The sequence below is a fragment of the Jaculus jaculus genome, chromosome 5 (genome assembly GCF_020740685.1).
Source record: "Jaculus jaculus isolate mJacJac1 chromosome 5, mJacJac1.mat.Y.cur, whole genome shotgun sequence".
NCBI lineage: Eukaryota > Metazoa > Chordata > Mammalia > Rodentia > Dipodidae > Jaculus > Jaculus jaculus.
In genome coordinates this window covers 125,653,076-125,675,364 of record NC_059106.1, presented here as the reverse complement: position 1 = coordinate 125,675,364, position 22,289 = coordinate 125,653,076, and the positions used below count along the sequence as shown (strand labels likewise).

General features: G+C 42.6%; 1 protein-coding gene across 2 annotated transcripts in view; it reads right to left on the bottom strand.

Moving 5' to 3' along the window:
* Positions 1-22,289, bottom strand: part of Nol10 (nucleolar protein 10) — a 115,334-nt gene that overhangs the window by 56,789 nt on the left and 36,256 nt on the right. For both annotated transcript variants that reach the window (XM_045150422.1, XM_045150423.1), the window contains exons 11-13: positions 21,673-21,822; positions 19,329-19,395; positions 10,988-11,040 (exon numbers count right to left, since the gene is read on the bottom strand). In XM_045150422.1, the coding sequence (XP_045006357.1) occupies positions 10,988-11,040; positions 19,329-19,395; positions 21,673-21,822 (270 nt within the window). The remainder of the gene's footprint in view (positions 1-10,987; positions 11,041-19,328; positions 19,396-21,672; positions 21,823-22,289) is intronic.

The window sequence follows — 22,289 nt, the reverse complement described above, 5'->3', positions numbered from 1 at the left end:
TTAGGTATGTTTGCTATCTTGAGCCCCAATAAATTGAGATGGGAAATGGAGAGGATTTCCTTTGTTGAGAAGAATGCCACAGATACGATTACCTCCCAAGAGTGTTTAGATTAAAATAGGAAACCCTTATTTCCTCTTTGTAAAGTTACAAACAGAACACATATTAGCCATCTGACACTGTGCCTTCCCTCCCATTCCATACACAAATGAAAATTACAAACAAGGGCTGGAGAGATGGCTTAGCGGTTAAGGCACTTGCTGCAAAGCCAAAGGACCCAGCTTCGACTCCCCAGGACCCACGTAAGCCAGATGCACAAGGGGGGCACATACGTCTAGAGTTTGTTTGCAGTGGCTGGAGGACCTGGCATGCCCATATTCTCTCTCTCTCTTTACCTGCCTATTTCTATAGCTCGCTCACTCTCTCGCAAATTAATAAATAAAGTCCCTTTTAAAAAAAGAAAATTACAAACAGAATAGTGCCTTACAAAGCAGTTTCATGTATAAAATTTACTTATAACAAAGGCAGGTGTGGTGGTGCATGCCTTTAATCCCAGCACTTGGGAGGAGGTAGAAGGATGCCATGAGTTTGAGGCCACCCTGAGACTACATAGTGAATTTCCAGGTCAGCCTGAGCTAAAGTGAGACCCTACCTTGGAAAACCAAAATAATAATAATAATAATAATAGTGATAATAATAATAATAATAATAATAATACATATGTATGTATTTAAGACAGACTACTGTAAACTTGGCTTAGTAAGAAAAAAAAAAACAAAAAATAAACAAAAAAAATGAAAAGAACTTATCACCCTTTGTTAATTAGGAAAAGGTAATGAAGAGCTCCAGAATTCGCAATCTAGCTTTTCCACTTACCTGCTAAGTTTTGCTTATAAGTGCCTTACTTTCCCCCTCCTTAAAACCAGGTTACTTATTATACATAAAATATCCTATTCTTCCAGATCTTTCTCACAGGTATGGCTTCATTTTTAAAATGCCTTTCTTAGAGATTATAAAATTAAGCATATACCCCATTTGTGTGTACTATAAACCAAGACATCTAAAAAGAATGTATACATCATGCGCTGGGGAGATGGCTCAGCAGTTAAAGCACCTGCCTACAAAGGCTAACAAAAACCCTGTACCCACATAAAGCCAGATGCACAAAGTGGTACATGCATCTGGAGTTGTTTGCAGCAGCTAGAGGCTCTGGTGTTTTCTTCTCCACTCCCCCACCCCCACCCCGTCTCCCTTTCTCTCTCTGCTTGCAAATAATTTTTTTTTTAATCCCAGACAGGTACATGGCTCACACCTATAATCCCAGCATTTAAGAGGTGAAAGTAGGAGGATCTAGAACTCAAGGCCCAACAGGCACATTATACAAGCTACTTGGCAGGGTAAGGAAGGAGGACTGCAAATTCAACCCCTGCCTGAACTACAGAGTGAATTCAAGGCCAACCTGAACAAATCAGTGAGACCCAGCCATCCCAAAATAAAATACATGGAAAGGCCGGTCAAGATGGCGACCGCCTAGCTGCACTACAAACAACGAGGGAAAAAAAGATAGATGCAGATCCTAAGAAGAGAGCTGCCCCAACATACCTCAGAAGGGGCCCAACTGAAACTAAGGACAACTGGCGAAATAAGCAAGGGTGATGTTTTCCTGTGAACTGGATACCAGCACAAAGGGGAAGGAGATCAATGCAGAGAAAAATCAACTCCTACCAAATCAGAGAACCAGAGCCTCAGAGGCCCCCAACACCTCAGCACTGAAGCAGACCAAAAATGAACCCAACATGGCTCAGGGAAATCTTGCGGAAGAGGGGGCGGAAAGAATGTCAGAGTTACATGTTGGGTCATGATTTTCAGAGACATTTATCATACTAATAACTGGGGGCTAACTCCACAATGCACGACCCATTTTCAATAATAAGGAGGGTCTAAATCACAGATGAGCCTAAATAATGGTACCAAACTGCCTGTATTTACTGAAAAGAAAACTAATAAATTAAATTTTAAAAAAAATACATGGAAAGGACTAAGGATATAGGTCAGTGATAGCATGCTTGCCTCACATATGGCAAGTATCTGGTTTAGTCCCCATTAGTACAAACAAAACAAATGTTAAAAATCCTTTGGAATATTTCCTCTGGGGTTGGATTATTCCAACTCCAGGTAAGTGGATGATTTCCTTCTAGTGATATGTCAGACCAAAATAAAATAAAATAAAATAAAAATCCCATTATCCAAAATTATCAGGAACGCTCAGTGTAGTCTCTCTACCAGAAGTGTTAGGAAACAACAAAACCTTTTACACTAGGCTGCTTCCTCATCCCAGCCACAGAGCACAAGAAAAAGAATAGTGTGACTTCTCAAAGCTCCCTACAGTGAACATAACGAGTGCCATCCTAAATGCTGAGGGGAGGTCACTGGGGAGGGAGCTGAGTGCTCTGCTGAGAAAGGTCTCCCATCTCAAGGTTAGTCTGAGACACGTGCCTCGGAGCAGCAATGCACTAGCGCGTGCTTTACCACCCCACCAAGCTCACACAGGACATTCGAGCTCAGGTCTAATTCCAAAATCTAAGTGCCTTCTATTAAGTTTTGTGGAAAAGAGAGGAAACACCTCATAGACACAGTTCTGCAAACAAATGGGTATCTGACCTTGTCCTATTTTAAATTACTTGACTCCTTTAGTTATAAACTGAGAGGCTAACTTAGGAGACCTCAAAGACTCCTTCCAGCTCTTATGTTCCTTTGCTTCAAAAGTTTCCGGCTTCCTTTAAAGCACACTGAAAACTCCTGTAGTGCAAAGGGCATTTCAGCAGCTACTTGTCAGTTTATGTTCTGTCTTGTACATCCTTTGTATGCTGGAAAATTCCCCAGGGAGTTTTCTTTGTATAGGACATTACTTCCCCTAACCAAGAGAATATGTTGCTACTAGTACTATAAAATAGCAATTTCTAGCAAAAACTACTTCCGTTACCATGTCTAACAGTTCTTGGCTTCAAAAAGCATTTTATATGAAAATGTCACATCATTTTTACAACTTATATAGACAGTAATATACTAATGACAATCTCAGCACTTATTAGTGTGCCAAGAGATTACCTACTGGGGGAGTTCTCTAGAAAATCAAAATAGTAAACATAAATCAGCCTCAAGTGCTAGATCTGAGTTGAAATGAATCATTCAGTCCCAAACCTTGGGAAGGGGCCTATACAGCACTTTAGTAACTGGGGAGAACAGCACAAGTCTACAAGGAACAAAAGCAAGAGACCATATGGTCTCTCACAGCTATACTTCTGTGACATCACAGTCAGAAAGCTGACAGGCAACACACGAATGAATGAAATAATGAATATATTATGTCCCAACAAAGCTTTATTTTCAACAATAGGCAGCTGGTATTTATTAAACTCCTGGTCTATAGTATAACTTTCAACATCACCTGATTCTGATTTGATGGGCTCTATTTTACAGCTCAGCAAACTATAGGTAACCAGAAGCAGTGCAAAAATAACTACCAAAAGACATGAAGAAAATGCATGGAGGACAGTTAGCCCTCCTTAACTATGCAAAAGACCCATCTTGTGTTTGCACACTGCCAATTCAGCATGATTTTATTACATGTAAATTTGTACCTTTCTAGACTTCTCTTTTGATCTGGTTATAACATGTACCTTGTTTTCATGTAATTAATGGGTTAAGTTAAAATTTTAAGATGCTTATTTTGTATCTACATAGGGATCACAACTTCAGTTTTTGGAAAGTAATCCCTTAACCTTTTTGGAGGTCTCACTGAGATGCCCCACAGACAGAGTCCACATATTAAGCTACCTAAAATGCCCCTCACTCTGGCTACCCCATGCTTAGTCTTATCTCCCAGAGGTGAATTCAAGGGGCTCTGTCATTCTAGTCTTTTTGCCTTTTTGAGGTAGGGTCTCACTCCAGGCTGACCTGGAATTCACTGTGTTGTCTCAGGGTGGCCTTGAACTCATGGTGCTCCTCCTACCTCTGCCTCCCACGTGCTGGGATTAAAGGCATGCACCACCATGCCTGGCTTGTCATTCCAATCTTAATTCTCCTGTTTAGATAGCTGGGAGTGTAGCTTAGACACAGAGTGTGCATGCCTAACCTACACAAGGCCCTAGGTTCAATCCATAGTACAAAACCAAAACAAAACAAAACCTAATAATTCATGCTTTGGTTTTGGTTAATATATAGCTGGCCTGGCTGGCAATTTGGTTTTCTAGCCTGACCATTCAGAGATCTCTGTAAATGGAAACAGTTTTATAGAGATCTAGTACTTGAGGGGTGAGATAAAACAGATCTAATTTTCTTTTTTAATTTTTTGTTGATTTTTATTTATTTATTTGAAAGTGACAGAGCAAGAGACAGACAGAGAGAGAGAGAATAGGGACACAAGGGCCTCCAGCCATTGCAAATGAACTCCAGATGTATACACCACCTTGTACATCTGACTTACATGGGTACTGGGGAATCAAGCCTCAAATCAGAGTCCTTAAGCTTCACAAGTAAGCGCTTAACTGCTAAGCCATATCTCCAGCCCCCAGATTTAGTTTTTTAAGCCTGTTTCTGTTTGCCTGTTGAATAAAACATTTTAACTTATGAGAGGAGCTATTACCTTATTCTGAGCAAAATGATCCTCACTGGGAGGATTCAAGAAAAGTAACAGGAGCTGGAAGGATGGCTTAGCAGTTAAGGCATTTGCCTACAAAGCCAAAGGACCCAGATTCAATTCCCCAGGACCTATATTAGCCAGATGCACAAGGGTGCACACGTGTCTGGAGTTCATTTGCAATGGCTGGAGGCCCTGACATGCCCATTCTCTCCCCCCTTTCTCTGTCAAATAAGTAAATAAAAATAAAATTTTTAAAAAAAGAAAAGTAACAGAAACTGACTTATATTTATTTTGTTTAATAGTTTTATATTTTAAATCAATCTGGTTATTGTTTCGAAAACAGACTGCAAAGATGAGCATAGTAGTGCACTCCTATAATCCCACTACTGTAAAGGCTGATGCAGGAGAATTTCGAATTCTGAGTCTGGACTAGAGATAATGGTAAGATCATATCTCAAAAAACCAAGAAGCAAAAGGAAAAACAAACAGAAAAACCAGACTGGGCACAGGATTTAAAAAAAAAAAAGAAGAAACAAAGCCGGGCATGGTGGCGCACGCCTTTAATCCCAGCACTTGGAAGGCAGAGGTAGGATGATAGCCGTGAGTTCAAGGCCACCCTGAGACTACATAGTGAATTCCAGGTCAGCCTGGACTAGAGTGAAACCCTACCTCGGGAAAGAAGAAGAAGGAAGAGGAGGAGAAGGAGGAGGAGGAAGAAAAGGAAGAAGAAGAAACAGGCTAAGAGGTGACTATGATAGTCCAGATGAGTCATAGAAGCCCAGCGCTGAGTCAGGAACATTAAGATGCCCCAGCCAAAAGAGAAGCATTCAGGCTGGGAGCAGGTCTGAGATTCTGCTGTGAACATATGAACATGATGTTAGACATCCAAGTGAAGGTGCCAGGGAGATCAGTGGATGTATACCTCAGACATGAAGGAAAGGCCAGAGAGAAACTTGGGAGCTGTCCATAAAGCCTAGTAACAATGAGATGTCAGGGAGCAAATGCAAACAGAGAAGCAGGCACCAGAGGCCCCAGGGTTACCTAGCCTATAGAATGGAAGGGAAAGAGCCAAGGCCCATGCCCAGAGACACACTAGTGAAAAACAGGGCCAGCAGAGAATGGAAGAGCTAACTAAACAAAGGAGGGAGAATGTGGTGTCTGCTAGACAAACAGCTGAGCAGAGAGGCCTGGTCTCCCATGGTGATAGAGTGACATGCATCAAAGGAGAAAGCGAGCTTTGCTGGCTGTCTACCTAGCTGTCAAGATAAATAGAGCATAGACTTCTAGCCACTTCTCCCAGCTTCCCTCCTATCTCTAGACACTGTAGACAACTGCCACAGCATTTACAGTTCTGACTAGGTATGCACTATGATAAGAGAAGATCAAATCTTAAAAACTTATTATTATTTTTTTTTTTTTGCTGGGCGTAGTGGCACATCTTTAATCCCAGCACTCAGGATATAGGCGTAAGAGGATTGCTGAGTTCGAGGCCACCCTGAGACTACATAGTGAATTCCAGGTCAGCCTGAACTAGAGTGAAACCCTACCTTAAAAAAATATTTTTTAATCTACACATAATATCTCTGTAAGAAGGAGATTGAAGGGCTGTGAACATCTTCAGCAGTTAAAGACACTTGTTGCAAAGTCTGGTGGCCTGGGTTCACTTCCCTAGTTACCCACATAAAGCCAGACAGGCATCATTTGCAGTGACAAGAGACCCTAGCATACATGCATGAGCACATGCACACGCACACACACATTTTTTTTTTAATTTTTTGTTTATTTATTTGAGAGCGACAGACACAGAGAGAAAGACAGATAGAGGGAGAGAGAGAGAATGGGCGCGCCAGGGCTTCTAGCCTCTGCAAACGAACTCCAGACGCGTGCGCCCCCTTGTGCATCTGGCTAACGTGGGACCTGGGGAACCGAGCCTCGAACCGGGGTCCTTAGGCTTCACAGGCAAGCGCTTAACCGCTAAGCCATCTCTCCAGCCCCGCACACACACATTTTTAAAAAAGTTTTATTTATTTATTTGACAGCTACAGACAGAGAGAGGAAGAGAGAGAGAGAGAATGAGAGAGAGAATGGACATGCCAGGGCCTCCAGCCACTGCAAACGAACTCCAGATGCATGAGACCCCTTGTGCATCTGGCTAATGTGGGTCCTGGGGAATCAAGCCTCGAACCAGGGTCCTTGGGCTTCACAGGCAAGCGCTTAACCGCTGAGCCATCTCTCCAGCCCCACGCACATTTTTTTTAAAAGGAGATGAATAAGATATCTATCCCAGTACTTGGGAGGCAGAGATAAGATCTCTGTGAGTTCAAGGCCACCCTGAGACTGCTGTGAGCTCCAGATCAGCCTGGGCTAGAACAAGACCCTACCTCAAAACCCTCCCCCTCAAAAAAGTGAAAAAAAAAAAAACAAACCCACATACTGACACAAAGTTCCTGCTTCTTTTTAAAATATTTTATTTAAGCTGGGCGTGGTGGCGCATGCCTTTAATCCCAGCATTTAGGAGGCAGAGGTAGGAGGATCGCCGTGAGTTTAAGGCCACCCTGAGACTACATAGTGAATTCCAGAACAGCCTGGCTAGAGTGAGACCCTACCTCAAAAAAACAAACAAAAAAATAGTAAATTTTATACACACACACACACACACACACATTTTAAATTTATTTATTTGCAAGCAGATAGGGAGAAAGAGAGAGAGGAGGTAGGGGGAAAATGGGCATATTAAGGCCTCCTGCCACTACAAATGAACTTCAGATATCTGTACCACTTGTGTATCTTTTTTTTTTTTTTTTACAAAGAGAGAGAGAGAGAATGGGCATGCCAGAGCCTCAGCCACTGCAAACTCATGCGCCCTCTTGTGCATCTGGCTAACGTGGGTCCTGCGGAATCAAACCTGGGTCCTTTGGTTTTGGGCCTTAATCACTAAGCCATCCTTCCAGCCCCACTGGTGCATCTGGCTTTACAGGGGTACTAGAAAATCAAAACCAGGCCACCAGGCATTACATGCAACAGCCTTTGACTGCTGAGCCATCCTCTCCAGCCCAAGGTTCCTACTTAACACCCACAGGATTTCAGTGGACTTTAGGAATCATGCTGGAGAAGTTCAATTCTCTTTTTCTATTGGAAGCAGAAGCACGAATGTGGGATAGATACCATCCTTCATGTTTGTAACTCTGCCCTACTGCATTCGAAAACATCCTCCAAGATGTAAAACACTAAATGTTCAAATATTTAACCAGTCTGTTTTGTTGATTTATAATAAACAACAAAAACATTTTAACAGAAATAATATAGAAGCTTTTTCTTAAGAAATTGTTTCAGAATAAAATATTTGACAGGTCTGTTAAATGGTATTTCCATCTTCATAGCAGCTTAAACTTATATTTTAAACAAAACAAAGCCATCTGCTCTTAATTAATGGAATTATTTTTATTCTTCTAAATCAAATAGCTTTCTAAACAATAATACATTTTCCTCATGCTCATACACCCATTGTTGTACATCCAGGCAGCCAGCAATCCTGTGGAAGGCAGCTGCGGGAACCCACTGGACATATCAAGTACAGGGCTGCATTTTATGGTGGATGTCACTGCGGCCTTGGATTCCCTCTAGAGCCTGCATAGTTGCCAAGGTATTCATTATGCAGAACCAACCTGAGATTAAATCACAGTGCAGAGGGGAATCAAGCTTGAACAACTGTTCCTGTCACCAGTTTCTGGAAATGCAGATGAATTAGACCCTGAAGCAAGTGAACAAATACACGCAGCAGAACCCCTGCTCAGAGAAGAAACAAAGGGAAGGACAGGCTACAGAAAAGCCATTTAGTAACAAAGGACTAGTTGCCTATTCGGTATCTAAGTGGCAGAAGATAGTTTAAGTTAGGAACTGCATTAGTCTACAAATATTCCAAGTATTCAGGAAAGATGGCATCAGATTGAAGGTAAAAATTAACAAGCTAAAAGAAAAATTATGTTATCTTCCTTTTTAGCACAGCCCTAAAGGGGTTGGTGGGGGGTGGTTCATAGGTGATTTATAAGATGTTAATACATCTTATACAAATCACAGATCAGACCTCCTAAACTTGGCACAAATCATGTATTAAACACACCCTTCTCTGGTTCTATAGACCTCAAATGAACCTTCGAGCCAAATGTCAGCTCGTATGTTTGATAAAATCTTACGGGAAATGGCAGGCTGTCAGCCCTCTGGGCTCTGTTTGCTTTGAAGGAGTATTACAAAGAGCAGGCTCCAAGTAAAGGCAAGTGGTGCTACAGAACATGGCCAGGAACAAGAGAGGCCAGGCAGACAGGTAGGTCAGGAAGGAACCCAGAGGACAAGTTGCGGCACAGTGCTCAGCGAGGTAAGGCCTCTGCACACATGGTCTCCATGTGCACAGGCACGTGGAAGAGAGCCCCGGGTCTGTTTCATGAAACTAAAGGGGTCTTATAAGTTAGGCTAACATTTAGCAAGAAGGCAGCTTGTCACTACCCAGCTATCATTGGCCCCTCTTGTTCTTATTGACCAAAGTCCCAGCTGAGCATGTGGCTCAATGGTACATCAGTTGTAGTTAAGATGCCAGAGACCCAACCTCATACAGAGTGGTATTTTGAAATTATGCACGTAGTTGACTCTTATAGAGAAACAGAACCCACAGAGGGTCCATCCTCACCTATATCGTTTCCCCAAACCTCAAATGAGTGGCCTAGTATCCATTTGTTCTCTGCATTTCTGCATGGGAAATCACGTTTCTGCTTCTTACATACTATAAACTAAAAGGAAAAGTGGGGAAGCTTCTGGAAGAGAAAACAGTTCTTTGACAAAATAAGGACAGATAATAAACTACATGCCATCGCTGTTCAATCATGTCAATCTCAATTTTTTTTAACAAATTTTTATTTATTTGAGAGAGAGAATGGGCACACCAGGGCCTCCAATGGACAAATGAACTCCAGACACATGTGCCAATTCTGGGGAATTGAACCGGGGTCCTTAGGCTTCACAGGCAAGTGTCTGAACTGCTAAGCCTTCTCTCCAGCCCAATCTAAATTTGTTTGTTTGTTTGTTTTGTTTTGTTTTGTTTTGTTTTGTTTTTTGAGGTAGGGTCTCACTCTAGCCCAGGCTGGCCTGAAATTAACTATGTAGTCTCAGGGTGGCCTCGAACTCATGGTGATCCTCCTACCTCTGCCTCCCAAGTGCTGGGATTAAAGGCGTGTGCCACCACACCCAGCTCTAAATTGGTTTATATGCTGTTTTATCCTGTTGCATGAGTGTACAGGCCAGAGGTTGGCCTTGGTGTCTTCAACTGCTCTTCACCTTATTATTTGAAACAGGGTTTCTCACTAAACCTAGTGCTCTAACTAGCCAGGGCGTCTCAGGGAGCCCCTGTTTCTGCCTCCCCAGTATTGGGATTATAGTCACATGGCTGCCATGACTGGCTTCTACCTGGGTACCGGATATCAAGTCACTGGGCTTGCAATGCCAACACTTTACCAACTGAGTCATCTGTCCAGCCTGGGACTTGTTTATAAAAGAAGCAAACTATGGTGAAATAACTGGAAGAGCACTAGATTCTATTCTAGATTAGACCTCTTCTCTGTTAATAGCTCTAAGTTTAAGATCCTGAAGTATATGAAAGTAAAACAAAAACAAAAACAAGCAGTAAATCTGAAAATACCAGTGCTTCATGCCAATGGTAACAATACAAAATAGCTTCCCATAACAGAATGGTCAGGCACACCTCTTCTGGGTCTGGGAGTTGGCTGTGCATCACCACCTCAATCACAAGAGTTCAAAGTCCCTCAATACAACCAGTGCAAAAATAAAGTACTGAGCTGCAAGATGGCTCGGTGGTTAAAGGGGCTTACTTGCAAAGCATGATGGCCAGGGTTCAATTCCCTAGCACTCACATAAAGTGAGATGCAAAAAGTAGGTCATACATCTGGAGCTTGTTTGCAGCATTAAAACCCCTGGCATGCCCGTTCTCTCTCTTTCTCTCTCTGCTTGCAAGTAAATATAAATATTGAAAATAATAAATGGGGTTGGAAAAATGGCTCAGTGGTTAAAGGCACTTTCTTGCAAAGCCTGATGGCCCAGGTTCAATTCCCCAGTACTCACGTAAAGCCAGATGCACTAAGTGGCACACTTGTCTGAGGTTGGTTTACAACAGCTGCAAGCCCAGTGTGCACTCTCGCTCTCTCTCTCTTTCTCTCTCTGATCTACCTCTTTCTCTCTCTCACTCTTTTTCAAATAAGTAAATAAAATATTAAGAATTAAAATAAAGTATCTTTGCTTGTGCTTGCTCTATTTTTATTCTAATTGCTACTTGATATTCTTACCGGAATGTAATAGATGCCCATCTTGGGGGTTTCGTTGGCAGTTAGAAGCATTCCTAAAAATAAACACAATGAAAAAAAGTAAACACATGGCAAAAACTACCCTTTTCTTTTATTATTATTATCAATATATTTCATATGGATACATCATGTGTTAGTATCCTTTTTTCCTTCATCCCTGCCCCCATTCCATAGGGGACGATGCTCAGTGGGGTTGCAGGTATTCCCTATGGCATTGTGGTTTATGTGTTGTGGGAGCAGCAATCAGTTACTTTGGGGAGAAGGGAGTGCCTCGGGGATGATGTCTCAACCCGTGACTCTTAAAATCTTTCTGCCTCCTCTTCCACAAAATTCCCTGCGTTGTAGTGGGTGAGTTAAGTCTACTTTACTGGTGAGCTCTTAGGAGCCTCTGGATCTCTGCTCTGGTAGGTGTTAAGTGTCCTCAGGGTCTGCCTCCTACACCATGGTGCTGATTATCATTTTCTATTTGTTTTATATTTTGAAATGCTTGCAGTGCTCAGTACACAGTACCCAGTAGAAGGGTGGAGCCTCCAAGTTGCCCACCTCAGTCAGGGCTTGCCTCTCCTAGAGTTAGGGACCTCAGAAGAGCTGACCTCCCAACCTGTGATCTAACCAGGCTGAACAGCTAAGCCCATGAGCAGGATTCAGAGAGTTCTCAGCACTACATTAAATCTAGGAAAATTTTCAGCTTCAAACTCACGGATAACAAGCAGTAATAAAATAAAAACAAAATTAAACAAGGCTTCCTTCTCTGGATCGGGAGTCCAAGAACCAGAGTAAAGAACTTCCCCAAAGAATGATACAGCCAATCCCAATTTCTGCATCACCCATGACTGCAGATCAGAAAGACACACATGACACCAAAAAGCCCTTACAGGACCATGAACATTCCTTCATGTGGGTGTTTTGACAGAATAAACACCAGAGTAGCTTTTTTAAAAAAAATATTTGGGCTGGAGAGATGGCTTAGTGGTTAAGTGCTTGCCTGTGAAGCCTAAGGACCCCGGTTCAAGGCTCGGTTCCCCAGGACCCACGTTAGCCAGATGCACAAAGGGGCGCATGCGTCTGGAGTTTGTTGGCAGTGGCTGGAAGCCCTGGCGTGCCCATTCTCTCTCTCTCTCTCTCTCTGTCTCTTTCTCTCCCTCTATCACTCTCAAATAAATTAATAAAAAATGAACAAAAAAAAATTTAAAAAAAAAAATTTAATTTTTATTTATTTATTTGATAGAGAGAAAGACACAGGGGGAGGGAGGGAAGGACAGAGGGAGAGAGAGAAAATGGCCTCCAGCCATTGCAAATGAACTCCACATGCATGTGCCACCTTATGCATCTGGTTTACATGGGTCCTGGGGAATCGAATGGAGGTCCTTTGGCTTTGCAGGCACATGCCTTAATCACCAAGTCATCTCTCTAGCCCCAGAGTAGCTTTTTACTTCTGTGGCATCCACATTGCCAGAAAACAAAACTGAGGTGGGTGGAGATGTGGACAGTTCTGTCATTCAATAAAGGATTCCCTAAGACCCCAGCAGCACCAGCAATGAGAAGCTGTTTTTCATTAGCATTTAAACAATTTAATACAAGCATTTAGAAGTTTCTTTTCCACCTTTCCAACAAAGAGCTTCTGAAGCAGCTCCAAGGTGGCAAGAAGCCTGCCAAGCCCTTTGGAGCCTGTGGTGGTTTGATTCAGGTGTCCCCCATAAACTTAGGTGTTCTGAATGCTAGCTCCCCAGCTGATGGAGATTTGGGAATTAATGCCTCCTGGAGGGAGTGTATTGTTGGGGGCGGGCTTATGGGCTTTATAGCCAGTTTCCCCTTGCCAGTGTTTGGCACACCCTCCTGTTGCTGTGGTCCATCTTCTGTTGGCCAGGGGGTGATGTCCACCCTCTGCTCATGCCATCGTTTTCCCCTGCCATCGTGGAGCTTCCCCTCGAGCCTGTAAGCCAAATAAACCTCTTTTTCCCAGAAGCTGCTCTTGGTTGGGTGATTTCTAACAGCAATGCGAACCGGACTGCAACAGAGCCTATGTTCCAGATGTTATGCTCTAATCAAACTGAAACCAGCAAACACTTTGCCAGTCCTTTATCATTTATCGGGTGCTTTGTTAATACAAAAACATTTTTAAAAGTATATCTAATCCTGTTGGTTGCAAAAATGAAATGTTGAGGAAATGAGATCAATTACTATGTCTTACCCATAACTCAAACATGTGAGCTAGGTCTGAACTGGGACCAACAGATCACCAAAAACACAACCACCCATATGCCATAAAAGCACCTGAAAATACTTCAAGAAGTCTAGCAAAGCAAAAATATATGTCCAAATTAAAGCAAAGTAGAAAGCAGAGCTGTTCTGCATAATGTGCACAATGCCACCATGACACCTTTGATTTTGGCCCTTTCTCTAGCCCTGGAAACAGAATGTTCACTGGAGGTTCACCAATTCAACATCTCACTGACTTAACTTTCCAAGTCTCCCCTGAGGAATCTCAGACTGAAGTCTAGATTAAAGAGTACTTTAAGGGGCAAAGGTAACATTATCACCAAGAAGATTCCTGATGAATATATCCCTGAAGCATACACTCATTGGCTCAGTCCAGGACACTGGACATTTGACAATGAGATTTCTGCATGAAACCACAACTATACCTACCACACATACTACAGAAAGGGCTCACAGCTAGGCTGTTTTCTACAAGGAAGTCAGACCTCACTTGCCCAGGTATTCCCTATGAGACCAGCCAACCTACTAGCAAACCAAAGTGGGCAGATGCAGGATCAGAAGCAACTATCAACAAGAAAAGCAGACAACTTCATAGAGCCCCAAAGCATAGAAGACTTCTAACAGAAACAGAGACTTAGTTTAGCGGAAATTAAGATATGCATAGGTAAGAGAAAAAGAGTGTAAGTCCAGTGCTGGGCACTTCACAGCACATATCCAGGAGACAAAGTGGCAAAAAGACACTCTACTGACTACAAATCCCATATGATAGGGGATTTGAAAACTCCATTCAAACCTAAGATAAAAGGAAAGACTTCTTGTACAAATACAACAGTAAGTGTGGTCATTCTGAACAACCCCCAGCAAAATGATAAATGATCCCACCATCTGGTCAGAACTACAAACTCTGACCTCTTCATGGTCTGCTTTATTTCTTTTTATTTTATTATTTTATTTTTATTTTAAATATATTTTATTTATTTGTATGAGAGAGAGACACACAGAGAAAGAGAGAACAGGCACTCCAGGGCCTCCAGCCACTGCAAACAAACTCCACATGCATGCACCCCCTTGAGCATCTGGCTCATGTGGGTCCTGGGGAATCAAACTAGGGTCCTTTGGCTTTTACTGGCAAATGCCTTAACCACTAAGCCATCTCTCCATCCCCACTTTCTTTATTTCTAATGTAATAACAAACTAGATGGCAAAAGATAATTACATGAACAGTGTATGTGCAATTTAAAACTTTATCAGGGTTAAAGAGATTGCTCAGTGGTTAAAGACGATGGCTTACAAAGCCTGCCAGCTGAAATTAATTCCCCAGTACTCATGTGAAGCAGATATGCAAAGCGTCACATGCATTCAGAGTTCATCTGCAGTGGAAAGAAGCCCTGGCATACACATTCTCTGGCCCCCAACCCCTTTGTCTCTGCTTGCAAATTAAAAACTTAAAAAAAAAATTATAAAGAAAACTTAGGGCTGGAGAAATAGTTTAGCAGTTAAGGTGTTTGCTTGCAATATATAAAGGACCAAGATTCAATTCCCCAGTACCCACATAAAGGCAGATGCACAAAGTGGCTCAGGCATCTAGAGTTCATTTGCAGTGGCTAAATGCCCTGGCATGCCCATATTCTCTCTCTGCTTGCAAATAAATTTTTAAAAATTTACAAAAGAAAGAAAGGGCTGGAGAGATGGCTTAATGGTTAAGGAACTTGCCTGTCAAGCCTTAAAAACTCAGGTTCGATTCTCCAGGTCCCTCATATGGCATATGCACAAGGTGGCACATGTATCTGGAGTTTGTTTGCAGTGGCTAGAGACCCTGGTGCGCCATTCTCTCTCTCTCTCTCCCTCTCTCTGTTTCAAATAAAAAAATAAATAAGACAAAAGATCTTAATCAGATTGTACCAATTTGAGAAGTGCAAGTATTTTTAAAAAAATTTTAATAAACAAAAGGATGAAAACTTAGAGCAGGGCAAAGTGGCACAAATCTTTAGTCCCAGCACTTGGTAGGCAGAGACAGGAGGATCACTGTGAGTTCAAAGTCAGCCTGGGAAAACAGTGAATTCCAGGTCAGCCTGGGTTATAGTGAGACACTGACTCAAAAAATAAATAAATAAAATGAAATGAACCTTAGAAAGACAAGCTTAATGCAACAAGAATTTCTCTGCTGAAAGTAGTAATGGTACTTGTGAAGAGAACAGCATTATGAATAGTATTTTCCTGAATGTTCTTATTGTCTACTGTTCACTCAACAGAAACAAAAATGGTCCAAGAAAAAGGGGCAGGCTCCACCTCTCCCATAAGCAAACAGCTGCACCTTGGGACTAAGTCCTGGTGATGCCTGAATTGATGAAATGTGGGAGAATGACAGCTGCACCTAACAAGAAGGGGGAGGTGCCAGGCATGGTGGTGCACGCCTTTAATCCCAGGAGAGGCAGAGATAGGAGGATCATTGTGAGTTCAAGGCCACCCTGAGACAACATAGTGAATTCCAGGTCAGCCTGGGCTAGAGGGAGACCCTACCTCAAAAAATCCAAAAAAAAGAAAAAGACAAGGCATCAAAGTGCAAGGTACTCTGCTCCGATATGAGGTAGTCCCCTGTGGTACAAGGTCTACTGTGTGCTGCACCGTATAATCCAGTGGTGGAGAAATGATGAAACAGCACCCTCCCCAGAAACATGTGCAACTCCCTATTCATCTGGGGGTACTTCAGAGCAAGAGCACTGGCTGAGGCTCACTACACCAAATCAGAAACAGAGCTCTACATCAGTGCTGCTTGAGGGGAGCCCCAGGTCAGACTGCAGCCTGCAACCAAGCTGAGAAGAGCGTGCAGAAATTGAAAGGAGCTTAGAAATCTGTCTATCGGTCAATACTGTAGTGTCAAAGAAAACAAAACCATATTGCAGTGTCACACAAAATGTGCAATCATTTTGCTAATAATTTATTTTTACTCCATTTTATAGGTGTGTCAATCTGTAACAGATTGGAAAGTTGAAAGCAAAGAAACCAAAAGGTTCTGGTGTTTCAGCAGATACATTCCAGTTCACTGTACTGAGGCATGTTGCCTACTGTGAACAGAAGAGCTCAGGGTAGGCATGCTGGGAGGAGGGAGGTGCAGGGACAGAGGGATGCACTTGCCTGGCATTTAGTTTCAGACTGCTATGTGGAGCATGTATGTACTGTGTGGGGCATGGGTAGATACCCTGATAGTTATTTCTACATTCAGAGGAATTGATGGAGACTAAAAGCTCTTTGGTATGTTGCAGTACAAGAAGTCTCCCAGTCCTGAAAAGGGAACAGGAGAGCTGAGGGTAGGTAACAAGCATAGCTAACCATGAAGTAGGTCTGTCTTGAGCCAAAAGCCCATATTCTTCTCTCTACCAATGATTCTGAAACCAATGATCATCTTCCAAAGACGTGAAGGAGATTCGGACGCACATAAGCTTTCCGAGCTCCACAACTGTGCTGTGAAGCTGGTGCACTACGCTGCCTCCGCCAGTGCCCTGCAGTGCTTGATATATGCAAGTGTCACCAAAGCACTGAATGAGCAACCAGAGCAGAGCCAGAGAACTAGCCAGAAAGGCAGAATCATTTCTCAACATTCGGAGCAGTCTTGCAAACAAAAACATTACTAAACAATTGTCATGATTAGGTTTTAATTACACCAAAATGAGTAAGTGAGCAGATAAAGAAAGAAGGAGGTTTTAGCTTTCTAAATTATGATTAAGCACACAGTGATTAAGCCCAAACTTAGAGTGGGATGGAAGGGAAGAGGAGTGGTAAAACAAGTGAAGAGCAAAGCCTGTGGGGCAACAGCACACAGCCAGAGCCACCGAGCAGGGCTTGACAGGCACCTGACCATGTTGACGTCTCACAGAGTAATTACTGGGTGGGATCTTGCAAGTTACCTGACAGTAACAGTGGTTCTTCCATCCAAACCATTGCTTCTGACACCCCTCCTTTCCAAAACAAACATAGTTGGTAAGGCAATACAATAGCCTGCTATCTCAGCGAACGTTGTAAGTGTATCCTTACCCACACTGGACGACCCGTTATGATGAGGCTGGAATGAGTACCTCACAGCCCAGCCTAACTCTTGTCCATGATACTTAGCCCAAACTCACCCCATCAGGCCAGTAGCGCTCCATCAAGCTGAGTGGAACTCCATCAAACTGACAGACCACACTGCTATCTTAGGCCCAGCACAGGCTAGAAGAACAAACTACATGATACTAGAACTTGAGAGGTGAGCCAGGAGGTTCACCAGTTCAAGGAAAGACTGAGCTACATAAGATCCTGTCTCAAAAACACAAAAGGAGATAAACAGTAATTTTATAATCTAGCACAAGGACTGACAACATCCAAGCATTTAGTCAGCCTGGATTTTCTTCAGGCCTCAACTGCTACAATGTCTAAAAGCTGCTGAGCAAACCCACCGGCAGTCCTGTCCCAGGCTCTGCTGTGCTTCACAAACACTGGGTCTTGCACCATCCTTCTGGTCACTGCTGTGAAGTTTGTCCACTGACGGCTTCCACCATAAACGAACAGCTCCCGCTTTCTTCCAGCCCCACACCACACAGTCAGCGACCTCATTCACTCCCACTTCTAAGACCATCCATCTGTGTTTACTAGTCTATCAGCATTCTCTGCTCACCTAGAGACCGCATGTGCTGCAGTCCACTAGGTGGCTCCTAGGTGCAGGCCTGCAGTTCAGTGCTGGGCTTGCTACAAGGAGTCGCCTGGTGTGTCAAGGCACACAAGGGCCCTCTCCCTGGACCATGAGTCAGTACATCTAGAAGAGATATAAACTCTGTATTTTAACATCTCCCCAGATGATGTGAGTCTGATACTGCCAGGTACTCCCTATCCTGTCCCTTCCCAATATTCCAGTGTCAGAAACAAAATCCATGCTTGTGCTCATTGTGTCAACTCAGAACTCTACGTCCTAGACACTGCAGTTCCAAATCACCCTGCTTGTTACCTGTGTGTGTCCTCCAATGACAGACAGACCAAAATGTCACTCTCAAGCCCCTTCACCTGTTCCCACCTGCACTCCAACTCCCATCCTCCCAGGGCTACCACAACGCAGGCACCTCCTCACCCCACACAAACCCTCCAGACTCCTGCTTCTTACTCTTCTAGCATTGTGTTCTCAGTAGGTCACCTCATTGCCAAGGCCATCCCACCTAACCTCACTTACTGACTGCTCCAAATACAAGCCAAGGAGAATCTCTTCTGCACTCCCCTCTCACTGCTCTAGGTGAATGACTTCCCCATAATACACAAAGCTGGCAAAGTGCTATGTAAACATACACAAGAGGACATTTCATGATTTGCTGTGTGTCCTACCAGCAAGTAGGGGTGTGTGTGTGTGTGCGCGTGCGCACGTGGGCACGCGCCTATGCTCAGAGCACACTGCTCCTGAGCAAGAAGTGCTTTTATCCAAGCTGGGTGTGGTGGCACATGCCAGCATGCAGGAGGCAGAGATAGGAGGATCACTATGAATTGGAGGCTAGCCTGAGACTACATAGCAAATTCCAGGTCAGCCTGGGCTACTGTGAGACCCTACTTCAAAAAACCAAAAAAATTAAAAAAAAAAAAATTTTAAGTGCTTTTCTCAGATCCTAGATTGTGTGGGTTTTCCCTGATTGTATTGCTGAATTTTGAAATCAGTCATATCATTTGATGGACCAATACAGAATGCTGAACATACTCAACCCCACACAGCTTTATAACCATCTTTGTATTACTGGGTGACTCCAGACTCCTCCAAATCCTTAACCTCAATTTCCACACACTGTTACTAATCACATATGAGTTAAGGGGCACACCAAAATAGCACTTCACCTGCCGCCTACCTGTACCTTGTTACTAGTTTCTACTAATAGCTAGGCGGGCTGAGAACTGACTGATGAGTCATTAAGAGTGCCTTTTCTGAATCATCCATACCACTTCCTGTTCTTTATTCCTTCAAGTAAGTGAAATAACCAAGAAATGTCCTGACTAAGCCAAATTCAACCTTGAAATGTAAAATGGGCTTACAACTTAAAAACATGTAGGAGCATTTCTCTCACTGAATGATTGTTTGTGGCATATGGTTACCTACCTGAGTTGGGATAGAGGCAAACATCATTTAGGTCATGCTCAGGCTCCAAGGAGGTAAATATCTTTCCCTAAAACAGTAAGTAAACATGAGTTATTAAAATAGTTAAAAGAAAAATGTCTTTAGGCAATGTTACATAAAGAGAATAAACCAGCACTATTACTAAGCTACATACTGCTACATAAAAGAAATAAAATAACTAAATTAGAGAATTTAGATTTAAAAAATCTTAGTCGCCTTATTAATTTATTAAGTGTTTTCAGTTTAGATATGAAGACACTGAAACAGAGAGAGGTGACTTGTCTAAAAAAACAAAGTTTTAAAGATAACGGCTACATAGTAGAAAAGAGTAAACTAAGTTGGACATCATCAATGACATATGCCCAACTTATACTCAAAGAAACCAGAGGAGAGTTGGCCATGGTAAATGACAAGATTATCTGCTACACATGTAGCATGAGGCTTAGGAGAGAATCAAGACAATGTTTAGTGGTACCTCATTTCCAGAGCATGTGCAAGGCCAAGAGTTCAATCCCCAGCATCACCAGGAAAAAAGAAAGCCAAGATAAAATGAAAATCCAGAAACATGTAAGGTGCTAGTTATATGGTCATGGCTAAAAATTTTTATTTTAAATGTAGGAAGAACTGTGATTTATTTTTAAAAATTAAGAAAAGGGAAATAAGACAGAAGGTGGGTGTGGAGAAAGATAAACAAGGAAAGTAGGTCATACAAAATCAAGCAACCTGAGTGTTAGTCAAGAGGAAGTACTAAGTCTTAAGAAACAAAAGAACCACCAAAATAAAATTGATTGTAGCAATTATAGCATGATGATTTCAAATAGCAATGCTGACAAGATGTGTAAGCTCTTGCAGCTTAAGCCATTATCACATGGACACAAGGACACATCAGGCTCCCAGGGCTGAAAGTAAATGTAGCTAGAGTTTGGGAAGATGGCTATATCATGCTCCATGAAAAACAATAGCCAACTTCTCTTTCAATTCAAGCACAAAAAGCCATTCAGCTACTTCACTCTGGAGCCCAGACTGGCCTTAAACATTTGGTCCTTCTGGCTCAGCCTTCTCACTACTGAGCTTAAGGGCAAGCCCAGTGAAACAGTGTTTTTGCATCAGTCACGATTGCCAGAAAAAGACCAGAGAAAATTCTGTTCTAAGATATCCTAAACCTTCCCAAGAAAACCCTCAATGTCTATAAAACAAACAGAATAGTCAATTCCCACCAGAGGTAATGCCTGAGAATTTAGAAAAGCTGGGAGCCAGGCCTTTTCTCTCCACCACCTGAATCAAATCTAGAATGCACACCAGTGGGAGTCATGTGGGGAAATTCCTTAACAGAAAGAACAAGACCATGACCACTTCCCCCAAAGACAGCTGTCCCTGTGCTGAAGTAACTGACTTGCTAGTTCCCAAAAGGACACTTGGCATTTTTTTCTCAAGAACCTACATAATCCCATAAAGAGGGCAAAGGTGAGATCTCTAGCTCTGGAAACATGCAAATAAAAATGGAAGTAGGATCAGGTGTGGTGGGCATGCCTTTAATCCTAGTACTTAGGAGGCAGAGGTTGGAGGATCCCCATGAGTTCCAGGCCACCCTGAGATGACATAGTGGATTCAAGGTCAGCCTGAGCTAGAGTAAGACCCTACCACGGAAAAAAAAAAAAAAAAAAAAACAAGCAAACAAACACGGAAGTAGGGCTAGGGAGACAGCTTTGCAGTTAAGGTGACTGCCTAGAAGCCTAAGGGTCCAGGGTCAATTTCCCAGGACCCAAGTAAGCCAGATGCACAAGGTGGCACATGTGTCTGGAGTTAATCTGCAGTGGCTAGAGACTCTGGCAGTCCCATTATCAATCGATTAATCTCTCTCTCTCTCAAACAAATAAAAATAGGGGCTGGAGAGATGGCTTAGTGGTTGAGGCATTTGCCTTGGTTCAATTCCCTAGGACCCATGTAAGCCAGATGCACAAGGTGGGGCATGCATCTGGAGTTCGTTTGCAGTGGCTGGAGACTCTGGCATGCCCATTCATACCTCTCCCTCTCTCTCTCAAATAAAAATAAAAATAAAAATATTTAAAAATATAAATAAAAATAAGGGCTAATGCTTTAAAAAAAAAACAAAAAAAAAACGGAAGCAAGCCAGTCATGGTGGCGCACGCCTTTAATCCCAGCACACAGGAGGTAGAGGTAGGAGGATTGCCATGAGTTCAAGGCCACCCTGAGACTCCATACTGAATTCCAGGTCAGCCTGGGCTAGTGAGACTATACCTCAAAAAACAAAACAACAACAACAACAAAAAAAAAACAGGAAGCAATCTCAACCAAGAATACATACTGAGTTCTTATTCCACATTTTGATGATCCTAGAATCTGCAGACAGAATCAAATCTAATGAGTCCTGGAAATGAACTGACTTAATTGGCAGTCCATATTGATGATCTTTAACTAGCAATGGCTTATCAGATCGAAGATCATATAATAAAACCTAAAAGGAAAAAAAAAAGATAAGTTATTTCAAGTCAAAAAAAACCTCTTCCCTTAACATGTAAAAAGTTGGGAGTAATGCCCCATCTGTTTCATTATCTCCTATGAACACAATGAAGACCTTACTCAGAGTCAAACACCAAAGTCAGCCAGCAAATACCAGAAAGTTTTAAAACTTCCCTTAGAAGTCATGCACACTAAGCCTAAGAAGTGAGAAAGGAACAAAAGGAAAACCCTAAGAATTTGCTTCACTTGTTAATTCAGCAAATATACACCAGGGGCCTACTACATAACAGGCATTGTCCCAGAAACCGATAACCAAAGAAAATGAGTCCTGGCAGGTTCAACACAGGTGGTGGTGGCAAGACTAGGTAGGACTGGGAGAAGGGGACTCTCCTTCGACTCCAGTCATAAGACCCAAAGGGATCTAGAGAGCTAGGTCTTGGTCTTGGGTGACAGAGCCCCTCT